Raw genomic sequence first — 14,961 nt, forward strand, 5'->3', positions numbered from 1 at the left:
GTACAGTGATGGTGTCGAATTGGTTTTTTGTCCATAATTTTTATTGCTCTGTTGTATACAGAACGTATGCATTTGGTTGCAGTAGGAGTGGCTGGTTCTCGAGGGGCTGCATGTCAATGCCATTGCTCGTGCTCCTCACGGTTCCGTCCTTGCTCTCGCTGAGGCAGAGAGTGTCTCGCTTATTAGGGATAAACTTATTAGGAACTTACCATGTTACAGCACCCTGGGTGCACAGAATGTTAAGGCTCTTGCTCAAGGGCCCTGAGAGTGGCTGTTTGGCGATACTGCGGCTTATACCCCTGTCTTTCCCATAAGTGCCCAAGGGATTTAACCACTTTGCTACCACCTCCTCCATGCTAGATTTGTGTTTGAAATTGCATACAGTAGGTACAGTATGCATCAGTCTAGACCATTATCAAGCACTAACGCGAACCGATTTAAACATAATAGGTTTTCTAACCTTTTATGTCACCTTCCATTCTACCAAAAGTACAATTTACATTCCAGATTTCTGGAATTTCAGTTTTTGATTTGCGCCACAGCACATGACAAAATTATAATTACAGTGCAAAGTGTGTGAGTGGCAGAGCTCGTCAGTGTTTAACACGGCTGAAGACGGACTCAGCAAACATTGTAAAGAATACCTGTCAGACAGGGCCATTCCAGCTTTGATGTGTGTTCCACAAATCTTCTCGATGTGCATTAGATCTGCAAGCGAATGTCTGCGAGTGTGTGAACAATGCTAGGCACAATTCGGCACATTTTTAAATCAGTGCAAAGAATATTTGTGTATTTTTTTTTTTCATTTTCTTTACACATATGTGTATTGACAGAGTAAAACCATACAAATGTTACATGAGTCATGAATTATAAATATAGAATTGGATGGTCAGAGCAGAAATTTTTGAATGTTCATTTGGGCTCCAAAACATTTGGGAATTCTTGGGTTAATTTAAGAGTAATGGAAGTAAATTTTTAGATGTCATAATTTAGATAATGTTTTGTATGGAATGATCAGAGGTGGGAGTAAGTCACTAAATGCAAGTCTCAAGTCAAGTCTAAGTCTTAACATTGCAAGTCAAAGTCAAGTCATTCTGTTGTAAGGGTCAAGTCAAGTCAAGTCAAGTCATACTCTTTGTCAAGTCAAGTCAAGTTGCAACTTAGTCATCAAGTCATACCAAGTCGCACACAGATTTGTTTGACACATTTTTTAACTCAGGGACTTTTATTACTTATTTAGACACAGAGGGCTGATGATGGGTTACAAAAATAAATAAATTAACTTGTGTGTAATAAAATATCGTTAAGAAGCTCTTTAAATGCTCTAAAATAAAAATAAATTAAATGAACAAGTAAACAAGAATTAATAAAACTTTTCCCATCTTGTGCTAGCCCTACATATAGTTGTTTTGCTGTGATGTCCCCTATGAAAGTGTAAACTAAACAAAAACATTCAACATTTCAATTAAATCCAATTAGGCTAACGTGAACACGCTTAAAAAAAAACTAAGAACATTACAGTGAATTGCATTAGCAAAAAATCTAACTGGACAAAACTTTATCGGTCATTTGTGAGCGATGGGGTCGCATTATCACTCCCCCATGGCTGAATACATGTTCAACTGGTGCACTAGATGCTGGAATTGCCATAAGCCTGGTAGTCACCTTAAATAAAGAGGGCAATGCATTCCTATTTATAGACCAAAACTTAAGAGCATTCTGTCCATCGCAAATGTCAAGGTAGTGGTTAAGCTGGATAAGCGGACTAGAGCACGAATTGGTTTTCTGTTTTTTGCGGTAACCTGTGAAAAGCCCAGATTGATGCCCTGCCTCTGGCTCTCCAACTTGGACTTCAGGGTTACTGGTGGAAGCTGGAGATGGCGTGGTGTTGTGTGCCTCTTCGATAATCAGGTCTGAAAAACACAGAACATTCATTGCTAAATGTTGAAGATATGTATGGATTATAAATTATAGTTAGTTACTGAGTTACAGACATGACCTCTACACTAAAATAATGTATAGACCAATTGGTGTTATATTTCAAATTGAACAAAATTATTTAATTACAAAGCTACCTTTAATCATTGTAGACACTACCTCCTTGGTCTGATCAGGAGCCAAGACATCATGCATTAACCACATGGTGCCAAAGAAGGGGTCAAGTAATGCAGCTTTCAGGGAGAGAGGGTCTGAGAAGGGAAGGGTTGCTGCATCATGCTCACCATCTTCCATCCTTACACTGACAAAGATCCCTTTGAATCTTCTTTTAAGGGAGGCCTGTAGGCTATAAATAAAGCCACCCAAGTAGCACACATTGTCTTTTTCATTCTCTAAATGGTGATTTAATGAGAGAACACATGGAGCCACTGCACTGATTGTCACTACTTTTTCTCCCTGGGTAAGATCGGTGGCCTCTGCAAAGGGGTGTAAGATGCGGACAAGTTCTTGTAATTGGCTCCACTCTCGTGATGTGAAGATCAGTTCTTTATGGCCAACATTTGAAAGAACTACGCCCAGTCTTTGGTTTTCACATGCAAGGATTGCTTTTAACTGTCTCAGGGTGGAATTCCAGCGAGTAGTCACTGAAGCTGGGATTCCATGTTGACCGAACTCCGACTCAAAGTTCTCTTTGAAAGAAGAACTGGTGTGGAGCAATGAGCTCAATTTTGAGGACTTTGACAAACTGGCACTTGCAACTTTTGTGTCTTTAAGGCCATCCCCTATGACCAACTGCAAGGTATGAGCAAAACACTGGAGTCTGGTTTGTGATTTCAAAGTTCTATCCATCATCTCTTGCTCCTCTACAGACACATCATTCCACATCTCTGCGTCATCAAGACTATCCTCCACCTCCTCCTCTGGTCCTGGAAAGCAGACAGTGAAGGCTTTCTTCATGTTGGCCGCATTATCGCATATCACATGTGAAATCTTCTTCTTGATGTGATACTTATCACATATTTGTTGACATTTTTCACATATGTTTTCACCAGTGTGACCAGTGTGATCCTTTGAACCAGTCACATGCTAACAAGTTTGACTGTAGCTTCAGATTGTCATTTTCAATGTCGAGCCAGTGTGCTGTGACCCCTAAAAAGCCCCTCATTTTACAGTCAGACCAAATGTCAATGGTCACTGACACATTGTCTATTCTGGCAAGTTCCGCTTTTAATTTAAGCTTCCTTTGGCTCACCTGATCTTCAAGTTTTGAGGTCATTATTTACAAACAGGAGTGTATTTACTGTCCACAATAGACAAAAAGTGATGAAAGTTTTTATTGTCAATTATTGACAATGGAAGATTGCAGTTTATGATCAGGTCTGATAGTATTGAGTGCGTTATTGCTTTTTGCTGAGGATGACTACTGCTGTAGAGTGGAACAGTGCGCAGGTCAAAGAACTGCAAGATGCGAGGCTGCGTTGAGTCTATCTCAAATTTGGCCTTAAGGTACTCTTCATATCTAAAAGAAAAGAAAAGCACCTATTACTTTATGTAATAGACACATGTTCTTGACCACTATTTCGGCGGGCGTGAACGTTACTGTCAAATAACTTGTGTAATGCAATTTTCGTTTCAACTCTGATTCTGATGAATGTGGACCTCAAGTTTACATTATTATATCGCTAACTGTTTGATTTAAGTTGGAAGTAGATAGATACCACAGAAAACCTCGTGCTTGAAAACTAGCAAAACATTTGCGTTGCCCCAGTGACCAACCACTACTTACTTCTCGCTGTGCAACTTGAAGTGACGAATGAAATTTGAAGTTGTGGCCGATGAATCACTTATCTTGGCACTGCAGATATTACACACAGCCGTTCTTTTCTTGGCCATGTACACGTAATCTCTAAACCCAAACTTTATTATCCTCGGGGCTGGGGCTGTTGTTGTTGTTGCGGTGTTCATGTTGTCTTGTCTGCGGAGGGATCTGCTGAGGGATCTAGCGTCTAGCGGTTTATGCATGCGGAAGAGTAGCTTGGGTTCGCCGACTTATTACAAAATATATAGTTCATTCTTAAATATATAAAAAAATCACAATAATTGCAAAAAATTATTTTCCACAAGTCATTTCAAGTAAATAGGCACAAGTCCGAGTCAAGTCTAAAGTCACAACGAGCAAGTCTAAAGTCAAGTCGAGTCTTTTCAGAGATCTAGTCAAGTAAGTCTCAAGTCCAGAAAATTGTGAGTCATATTACTTGAGTCTCCCACCTCTGGGAATGATTATAAGAAGTGGATGTGGTTAGTCTCTGCCACATCTGTACTAATATTGAAAATGTAGGTGTTAACTACTGGTGCTGAGTTCTCCAGTATACATATATATAAAATATAAACTATAAATTATAATTATATAATTATTGGTGTAATGTTTTTAATTGTAAAATACAGCCCCAATTCCAAAACAGTTAAATGCAAATAAAATCAGAATGCAATGATTTGAAAATGTCATAAACACATATTTTATTCATAATAAAACAATGTTTGAACTAAGAAAATTTATAATTTGAAAGAAAAATAGGATCATTTTGAATTTGAGGAACAAAAAAAAGATGTCCAGGTTCTGTTGCAGTTCAATGGAATGCACATCATAAAGCAAAAAATACAACAAAGGACACCCACAACTGTTGAGCAGCTAGAATCCTGCACAAGACTTCAGCGAATGGTCTCTTTAGTTCCCAGATGTATATGGACAGAAGGTGTTTCCACAGCGCTTCTGAGTTTACTGGGTGGTGCGTCAGTAATAATGGTCCGCAGGGAAACACAGTGCTCAGTGTGTAGTTAAATGAACTAAACGATTTTTTGTTTTCTAATTACGTTAGTTACTTTAAGAATTGAACCATCTCACACACACACACACACACACACACACACACACACACACACACACACACACACACACACATATATATATATATATATATATATATATATATATATATATATATATATATATATATATATATATATAATTAATATTTTTATTAATATTATTAAAGCAGCTATTATTACACAACATTGAATATGCCCTTGCATCATTTGTCTTTTGTCTTACACACACACACACACACACACACACACACACAAACACACAAACACGCACAGAAGCTTGAAGAAACTGCCCAGACAGGTTGCATGCTCTGAGCGTCAGTTTCACAAATCAGTTCATTCCACCTGTGCGCACCGGTAAAAAAGGAAAAGACGGACTCTGCTCTTTCATTCTAACGGATTTCAGAGCGTTAGAAGAAGCAGGATTAAGCTTTTACACCTGAAACTTGGTGTCTACTCTAATTTTCTTTATTTCTTCTCCTGTTTTGGTTGCTGCTCACATGGAGACTGCATTCTGCTAGAATTGACCTGCAACATGCTCTGTTTCTCACAGCTGCTTCTACATACAATAACCAGCAACCAGTTTTGAACAACAAGGTAAAGAAGGACATACTACAATTAAAGAGAATTAAATGTGTAGTTTAGGGATTTGAATTTGTAAAGAATATTGGAAAGAGTTGAAGTTCTATCTAGTGTGTGTGTCTGTGTTTGTGTGTTTGTGTGTGTGTGTTTATATAAAATAACAATTATAATATAGTTAGTAAAATAACAGCAAAATTGTGTATAGGGATACCTCAAGGCTCATTATAATTATTATATGTTTCTCATAAATATAAGGATAATTATAAAGATTATATAAAAATAAAGAAGAATTATGTAGAAATAAAAGACACAAACTTTTCCTTGAATGATTCACCTGGAAATGTGACCATATCATATACCTTTCGTATAAATACCTTAAAGGACATTATTTAATGTTTCATGACCAGTAATAGCCATCAAAGGGGCCATGCAGTAAAAGGATGTAGTTCAGTGTTTTTTGTACAGAAATAAAAAGATCGCAAATATAATTTATGCGTGAGTCAGAAGTGATGGTGGTGAGCGCAAAAACTCCATGAGATGGTATAAGGAAGAAACCAATGAAAGGAACCAGACTTAAAAGGGAACCTCATCCCTATTTGGGTGACCCAGAATGACCATTCATTAAAGTTCCATCATCGTTTAGGTTATGAACTGTTCAGTCATGGAGACTTGAATGCAAATGTTCATGGCAGCTGTAGTCCCCGAGCCATTGTAGAGAACTTTTTAGATTAATTACAACCTAAATCCAGCTTCGAGGTACCTGAGTTTAAACCTCCACAGTAACATCATGGATCTTCAGGCTGTTCATGTGGAGAAGATCCTCAGCTGCAGTACAGAGTAGTATTTAATTGAAAAGAACTCCATCCAGAAGTGGGGCGTCAGGATGAATCGAAGAGGTTCAGAAAGAAGAAAGAAACAGGATCACTTGTACCTCATGTAGTGTACAGTGTGTACAAGAGACTCAGACAAGACTAGCTATGGCTGCATGTTTAAAAGAGAGAGCCAGAAGATAACACAGACATGATGGACATGACCATCACAGCAGTATATAAGAAAACAGAAGAAAATGTGAGAGGTGCTTGATGGTGCAGAAACCTGTGCGCTCTGTTCTTAGTGTGAACTATTAGACGCGTTCCTTCTGAGCATTTCATTGCCTGGGGTTGCCGGTTTTTCAAGGGGGCGGGGCCAGTGATGTCAACACATTACACAGCTTTAATCTGACCTCGCTGAACCTTGAATTGTTTCATTCCTCTATTTCCTCAGCCTTCTTCCAATAAACAAAACATCACGATTTTTGTCCATTTATAGTACCATTTAAATTTTCAATGAAAAAACAGTTTCTATATATTAGTTCCTTCTAGGAGAAGGGGTAGACTTTTGATCAGAAGGTTGTGAGTTTAAATCCCAGCACCAATAACCTGCCACTGCTAGGCCCTTGAGCAAGACCCTTAAACCCTCAACTGCTTAGTTGTATGAATGAGATAATCGTAGGGTGCTCTGGATAAGATAAGATAAGATAAACCTTTATTCGTCCCACAGTGGGAAATGTCTAAAGAAAGGGCCAAATGTCAAACGTGTTATAGCAGCTATAAACTTAAAAACTCTTATTGACTTATAAATACATCGTTCCAAAGATCTCCTTCCTGATGTCTTGAATCGTTTTCTTACATTGTACACGACAGAAACAGTTAAAATTGCATAAGTAATACTTCTACTAATAATATATTATTATAATTTAAAAACTGATATATTTTGTGCTATATAGGTCATTACTCAATGCCTTTAGATTTGAGAAATCATCAGCACTGTGGTTGTATAATGCAGTGTGGTATTTTTATCTCTGACACTAAAGAAGTTTTCAGTATTTGTTCAAACTTTGGTTCAGTTTTGTAAAAACAAATCAAGAATTTTTATACACTATATTACAATTAGCATGCTGGCTAATTGCTAAGTTTTGTAGACAGGTTTTTACTTGTCACAAATACTCTAGAGCAGTGATCCCCATCCCCCTGGCCACAGACCGGCACTGGTTCATGGGTCAATTGTTACCGGGCCACACAGAAAGAACATATAACTTACATTATTTCTCTCCGCCACATCTGTCTATGATTCACTCTTGATGCATGTCATGATGCCTCGGTCACATGTCTTACCTCCATCCACTACCTTCTTAAAGGGGCTCCGGCCGCTAACACATAATACATTACTGCTTAATTCAAACGCCCCGAACGAGCAAAATAAACAAACAACAACACAGTGGATTCACGTTTATTATTATATTTAGAAAATACCAGTTTTTATGGTCGTATCATTTTATTTTGTTGTATTTATCCGCCACACCTTAAAGGCAGGTCCGTGAAAATATTGTCCGGTTTGTTGCACAAAAACGGTTGAGGACCACTGATCTGCAGCACACATTGACATCTAATACCTGGGGTCAGAGCACAGGGGTAGCCATGATACAACACCCCTGGAGCTAAAATGGTTAAAGGTGCTGGGACTAAAACCCCTAATCTTTTGCTCAGTAATCCAGAGGCTTAACAATGAAGCCAATACCCTGTTTTAGCCTAGTTTCAGTTTGTTTGTTTGTGAACTTGGAAAGTTCGTTTTTTAAAATGTTTTATGGTAGCTGGGTAACATACAGTAGGTATTAAGTTTTGGGTTAGCTTGTTAAATCAAATAGCTAGTCATTTTTTATTTAGCCGGCTATATTGTTGATTATACAGCCTAGTCCAAGGGTCTTAATTCTTTTAATTTTCAACTGAGCTAAATGAAAAGTATAGAAAGTAAAGCAACTTACTTTTGAGTAAGTTGTATAAGGTGTTTGTGCAAACATTTTCTTATTTCCAATACATTTTTCTGCCTAAGGAACAATTACTCAATACTTCATTAATTACAGACTCTCATATAAGCATTTCAAATATTTCTCTTATTTGAGTATTTAATTGGGCTTATTCAATCTCTTATTCAATATGAAACCATTTTATTTTTTTTACATAAAAAAAACAAAAAACAAAAAACATCTGAATGCTTGTTCCTGTGTTTCTAAAGCTTTAACACCTCAGATCCAACTCAGCGGTCTTCCTCTCACTGATGGCTGGATTCTTCCAGCAATTACGACTCCTTCTTTGGAAAAATGGCCTGGGAGTCATCAGGCAGCCGGTGAGTTCAGTACAGTTTATATATGTCACATATTTCAGCAATATGAGTATTATTTTAGTAGACACTTTTAATAGGAGTGAACATCTCATGCCTCATCTCATCTCAAGTCTCCATTTTCTGGTATAATAACAAAATAAATATAAGATTTGTGAAGATTCATTTAGCCACAATGGTGTTAGTGAAGTCAGGTACTTATGCAGGTGAAGTGAGACAGCCTAGGGGTGCAGTCAGTGTTCATCATGTTCAGTAGGATGGATGTCTATAGCAGGAGATCTTCCACTTTAACTCATGGAAAGCATATCCTTATAAAGCTGTTTTTGTGGACAGGGGCATTAAACAGATTTGGGTCTCCTAGTTCAGGTAAAGGGTCAATTTCAATGTCACATCCAGAGACGTCCTGTACAATTGTGTGGCTGCAACTTTGAGGGAACAGTTTGGGGAAGAACCAGATATGGGTGGAAAATTCAGGTGTCCCAGTATGTTGTCAAAATGTTTTTATTTACGACTGTTCAACATGTAAAAAGTAATAGAACAAATACATATATAAATATGATAAAACTATAATAAAAGGGTTAGGGTTCACAGAGGATTTTATTATGGAGGAGTGGAAGAGGATCCCAGCAGCAACCTGTGCAGCTCTGGTGAATTCCATGCCCAGGAGGATTGAGGCAGTGTTACATAACGATGTTGCTCACACTAAATATTCACACTTTGGACACAGTTTTGACATGTTCACACTGGGTGTACTCATTTTTGTTGCCATTTATTTAGACAATAATGGCTGTATGTTGGTATTTTTTTTTACAGTAAATCTGTACTGCTGTACAAACTGCACACTGACTTCTCTAAAATATATCCAGGTTTCATTTCTATAGTTTTGTCCCTTGAGAAGAAATACTACAATAGTTGCTGAAATGTGAGGCGTGCACTCAGTTTTGTGAGATACTGTAGATATTGACTGTAGTCCAGATTTAAGAATGTGTGGTTTTGGTTCTCAGGGCTGGTCTCTGGTTCTCCTCATCTGGCCTGTAGTCATCTTCATCATCCTAGCAATCACCCGCTCACAATTTCCTCCAGTACTCAAAGACACATGTAAGTCGACAGCTCATTTCATTCCATTCCATTTCATTTTATTTCATTTCACAATCTATGACATCACATCCTGTGTATGAGAATAAGTATGAAGTTTGTGCTGGTTTGAAAACAACTCACGTAGGATTCAAATTAAGATCTTTGCTGGTTCTTCTGAAATGAAGAACTAAAGAACTTATTAACGTATAGCTTATAAAGAAGCTCCATAGAGGTTATATAAAGTCATATAAGAGTGTAGATCCTGATCCTGCCAATTTTACACTCAGGATTCACAATATGTTTCTGAGGTTCGAAGTTCTCCAAAGATTTCGGTTCCTCTTTTGTTTATAATGGATGTTTTAAGAATATTCTTTTATTTTTATAAACACTCCAGCTTCTAGGACAGTTTCCCTTGGGGCAGTGTTGACACCATTTTCCACAGTGTTTGTTTATAGATAACTCTAAACATTGTGTGAAGAAAACTTCTAGCACCAGAAAGGTTCTTTGGTGTGTTCAGCTTGGGGAAGTTGTTCTTCTTGTGTAGAGCCCTGGTAAAATTACGCAAATATTAAACCCTTCACACTATATAAGACACACCAAGTGATTTACATAGTTTGAGGTTCTTTGCTTGCAACATGCAAAGGACCCACTGTGATAGAGAAACCATATTTTGTGTGCTCAAGATTAGATTTTTATCTGGGTTCTACCAGGAACCCTTGTTAATCAGGAACCCCCTCTGTAGTCTGATTCTGTATGGAAAATGTAAAGGTTGAACCACCACATGAACACAGTGCAGTTTCAGGTTTCATTCTTCCAGAACAGGGTTCTACTTGGAACTGACTCTGATAAAGTAACCCTCCATTGGATGGTTCTAGAGTAGTGTTCTGCTTGTAAGGGGCAGGTATGTCCTAGAGATTTTAATTTGGATGGGTTCTCTATAGAAACTGTAAAGATGACTACATAGTGCAGACTTTCTCAATTTGTTCTTTTCTAAATGGGTTCTATTTGAGGTTCTCTGTTGGATGGTTCAACATTAGGGACAATGATGTGCTCAAGATTTGAATTGGTATCTTTTATTAAGTTATATATTTTATTTTTTATTCTTATTTTTAATCGTTAAGGTTATTTGCATAGTTAGAGATTCTACCTGGACCTACCTTTTTATTAAGGAACCCTCTCTGTGGTCTGGTCCTGTACAGAACCCATAGGAGTTCCACCACATGAATACAGCTTTTTCCTACAGGTTCATTCCTTCCTACATAGTTTCTTCTTGAAGCTATCTGTTGTAGGGTTTTATGGTTATTTGCATACACATGGAACCCTTTCTCATAAAGAACCCTCTTTGGTCTGGTTCTGTATAAAAACTTCAAAGGTTCCACCACATGAATCCATAGTGCAGTTTTATCAAATTGTTTTCTTTCCTAAATAAGTTCTTCTTGGAGCTCTCTGTAGTAAGGTTCTACATTAAGGTTCTTCCTGTATCTTTATTAAATAATATCATTTTTTAAATGTTAACGGGATTTGCAAGTTCTCTGTTGTAAGGTTTTCCATGTATAGGACAACTATATGCTCTAGATTTCATTTTGTATGGGTTCTACCTAGAACCCTTTCTAATAATGAACCCTCTCTGTGGTCTGGTTCTATTTAGAAATAAAAGGGTTCCATTAGGTAAATATGTTGTGCAGTTCCTTCCTAAATGGGTTCTATGTGGAACTCTTTGTGATAAAGGTTGAATAGTTCTGCATTAGGGTTCTCCCTGTGAAGGAAAAGTACATGCTCTAGAAGGTTCTTTGCTTTTTAACTGGGTTCTCATTGTGCTCATAATGCTGTGTAACCAGGCAGTGCTTTTGTTGTACTGTTAATTTTGTTGTACTGAAAATTCCAAATGTTTATTTTTAACCTCAGTGCAAATTTTCGTAGGAACCCTTTTCTGTTAAGGAACTCCAAAGTGTTGTATGGAGTCTAAGAAGAAAAGGAAGACGTCTGAAGATGACTAGGCAACCTTATTTTTAGAACGTTTTTTTTCTGTACACAACCCTGGTACACACCAGGCTACTTCCCGTTTCACTCTTTTATAAAAGCATTATGTTTTTTTCCCCTGCATTGAACCAGTACAATAGGAGGTGGATGCAGGTGGATGGAGCTGTAACGCGATGCCAAAGCTCTTTTTATAATCGCAAGAACCTTCCATAGACTTTCTGTGTCTAATTCTGTGTCTGCATTTATATTTCTATATTTATAAAAAATGAAGTCCCACATATTATCCAGACCCTAAATCCCAGATATGACATGAGGAAATTAGAAATGTGCTGATATGATGATGGTTTGTGGTTTTGTTCTGCTTGGCAGTGTGTCATAGTGGCGTTTTTTCCCGGCATGTATTGTTTACAGTGACACAGTAAAAGGCGTGAAAAAACCCGATGGTGTTTCGCATGAAAAGCTGGCTGCAACGGGATCCCGCTTCAAACCTGAACTCCACTGGGGTGTTATTCTTATACACAGCGTTGTTGCCTTGTGATTGGCCTCCGCTGGGAGCCGGTGTGCTTTCTGTGGTCTCTTTCTTCCTTTTGTGTGACTCTTGTCTACATAGATACGTGACGTCCAGGGAATAGGGATAAAGATCATTAAAAGAAGGACGGGTTGTTAACAGGCGGCCGATTGACGAGCATACACCTTATCACACCTTTTCAGGGTTTTATTGGAAGGTGGGATAAATTATATTATTTTTGTCTGGTTTTATTTATCCAAATAAAATCTGATTTTTTCACATTTTTTCACCTTAATGTGAAAAACATATAGATTTTTTTGTCTCAGGAGAGACACTTTGGTGAGTCACACAGGACATATCTGCTGGTTTTGATCCTATGCTTGGATTACCGTCTGTGCTTTCCACGTGATCTGTCCATACGGGTTTCCTCCCACGTCTTAAAAAAAAAAATTCCAGCTTGTGGATTGACCACACTTCAATTACCTCCATGCAACTGTGCATGTGTAAATATATGTGTGTGTGTGTGTGTGTGTGTGTGTGCACTAAAATGGCCTGGAGCATTCCTACCTTATATCTTCTGTGATCCTAAACAGGAACTTGAAGACAATAATAAAAAATCTGATCCAAGAAATCCGCTCCTAGATCGGACGCATATCCAAAACTATGATGAAGTGATTGTGAATGTAAACGAGGTGTAAAGAGCAGCTGAAAATCATAATCGAGTAAAAGTATAGATGCAAAAACTTAAGTTAAAGTCACCAATTCCAATAAGACTTGGAAAAGTCATGGTTTAAGATGCACCAGTCTTCGACATGGAGACACGTGTTAGTGAAAAGCCAAAAACAGTTGATTTATAAGGATTTATTTCATAAAATACAAATCAAATTGTCCACCTCAACACAGCGTTAACCAACAACACAACAGCCTCTTCAATACGCCAGAAGAAAACAGACAAAGTATTGAAGCAGTCTTTCAAAAAGGGATCTACAAATAAATAAAATTGCACAATCACAAAGTAGAAGAACTGTTAGTATTTAATGGACAAATAAAATTATAATCTTTTGAGATAAAGTCAAACCAGATATTCAGTTCTGACTGTGATTTGATGCAACACTCGATTTTAGAGAGGAACAATGATTTTCAACAAAAGCTGCTTCTCAAAGTGTTTGGAATGAACTCAAGCTCTTTCTGGACTTAAAATGAGGCCAGCGGTGCTAAAAAGTCGCTCACAGGCAGCAGATACGGGTGGAGGAGTGTTGACATCTTCAACAGAGGTGCAGAATGTATTTGGTGACGCTCATCGTCTATAAAAATATAGTGGCGTAAACATCTACTGAAGAACATCTACTGAATCATTAATGTAGTTGAATCGAGAGTAAAAGTTGTTTATATCTTCGATACTCTAATAGTAAAACTAGAAAGTAGACAAAAAATTAGATTAACAAAGTACATTTACTCAAATACTTAACCACTGCCAGATCGATTATTAGAGTTTAACTTTATAGGGACAAATGATTTATTTGCTATTTAGGAGAAAGGAATCGATTCTTATTGAACCCAATAACACTTTCATTCTGATCTTCAGCAGCAGATAAGAAGTATTTAGTTGGACATGACAGATAGACAGATCTGATCTAAACTGCACATAGAGTACTGTAGACTTTATGGGTGTGGACTACAGTATGCTATGATGAAATGTTCAGAAATGCATGGCTACTCATGGAAAATGCAACAGCAGATATCTCGCTGTATGAAACACGTTTTGTTTTTGCGTATATCTTTTTTTAGATTGACAGGAGGAATTTGAGTGGAACCTGTTTGCTTTTCAGCAGCTTGATCTCATTATTTTAATTGAGACATTAGAGCTGAAGTAGAGGTTTGGTTTGGCTAGGAAATCTAGCAATTTTAAAGCTCCGCCCACTTCATGTTTAATATTTATTTGCACACACACACACACACACACACACACACACACACAAGCTTATATATATATATATATATATATATATATATATATATATATATATATATATATATATATATATATATATATATATATTTTCCGGACTATAAGCCGCTACTTTTTTCCCACGCTTGGAACCCCGCGGCTTGAACAATGAAGCGGCTAATTTATGGATTTCTCCTGGTTTTTTCCAGTTTTACAATCTTCAAGCCAAAAAACTGAGCCCCATAACATTAGACTAATGAAATTGCCAAATGGGTTCAGGTGAACCAATGAAACTCTTTATATTAAATCAGACGTGCTCCCACTGAATCGGGCCGCACCACATCATAAATATGGTTCTTTCTCTGCTGTAAGCCACGGCATGGTAAGTAGCTAAGCGCTTGGGGTGTGCTGTTGTCACTTGTACCACTCCTACACAGTAATCCCACCCTTAACATAGGAATATCCTCATTGGAATCCAGCCTGATGGCATTCCTGACTTTCTGCTGTCATGCTGGTTTTTTTGAATGATTATCATGTTTGCTGAAAGTGGAGTGAAAACATATACAGAAATATACTTGACAAATATATTATAAACATTTTGATGGCTTCACCATTCAGATTTTTAGACTTTGTCTTCTGTTCTAGCCCCAATTCTACACAGAGTATATTATTAATCATTTCTTTCAGGTCGGCTTTCATTTCATTGTTACTAAAGAAAGCTAAAGAGCCACTGCTTCACAATAGTTACAGTCATATTTCTTTGTTAAATGTGAATTTAAACATCCTAATAATAAAAACCCTCTCTTCGAATTCTGACAATGCCGACGTTATATTCTCCCTCAATGCTGAGAAGACATTCGATAGGGCTGAATGAGGGTATTTGTATTCA

At 37.5% G+C, this 14,961-nt stretch overlaps 1 protein-coding gene across 1 annotated transcript in view; it reads left to right on the plus strand.

The window, feature by feature from the left end:
* The first annotated feature begins 5,125 nt into the window (after positions 1-5,125).
* Positions 5,126-14,961, plus strand: part of LOC124381190 — a 30,921-nt gene continuing 21,085 nt past the window's right edge. Inside the window, exons 1-3 of the mRNA XM_046842610.1 lie at positions 5,126-5,418; positions 8,455-8,565; positions 9,564-9,657. Of these exons, the coding sequence (XP_046698566.1) occupies positions 8,497-8,565; positions 9,564-9,657 (163 nt within the window). The 5' untranslated portion in view covers positions 5,126-5,418; positions 8,455-8,496. The remainder of the gene's footprint in view (positions 5,419-8,454; positions 8,566-9,563; positions 9,658-14,961) is intronic.

This window comes from Silurus meridionalis, chromosome 3 (assembly GCF_014805685.1).
Source record: "Silurus meridionalis isolate SWU-2019-XX chromosome 3, ASM1480568v1, whole genome shotgun sequence".
In the NCBI taxonomy this organism is placed as follows: Eukaryota; Metazoa; Chordata; class Actinopteri; order Siluriformes; family Siluridae; genus Silurus; species Silurus meridionalis.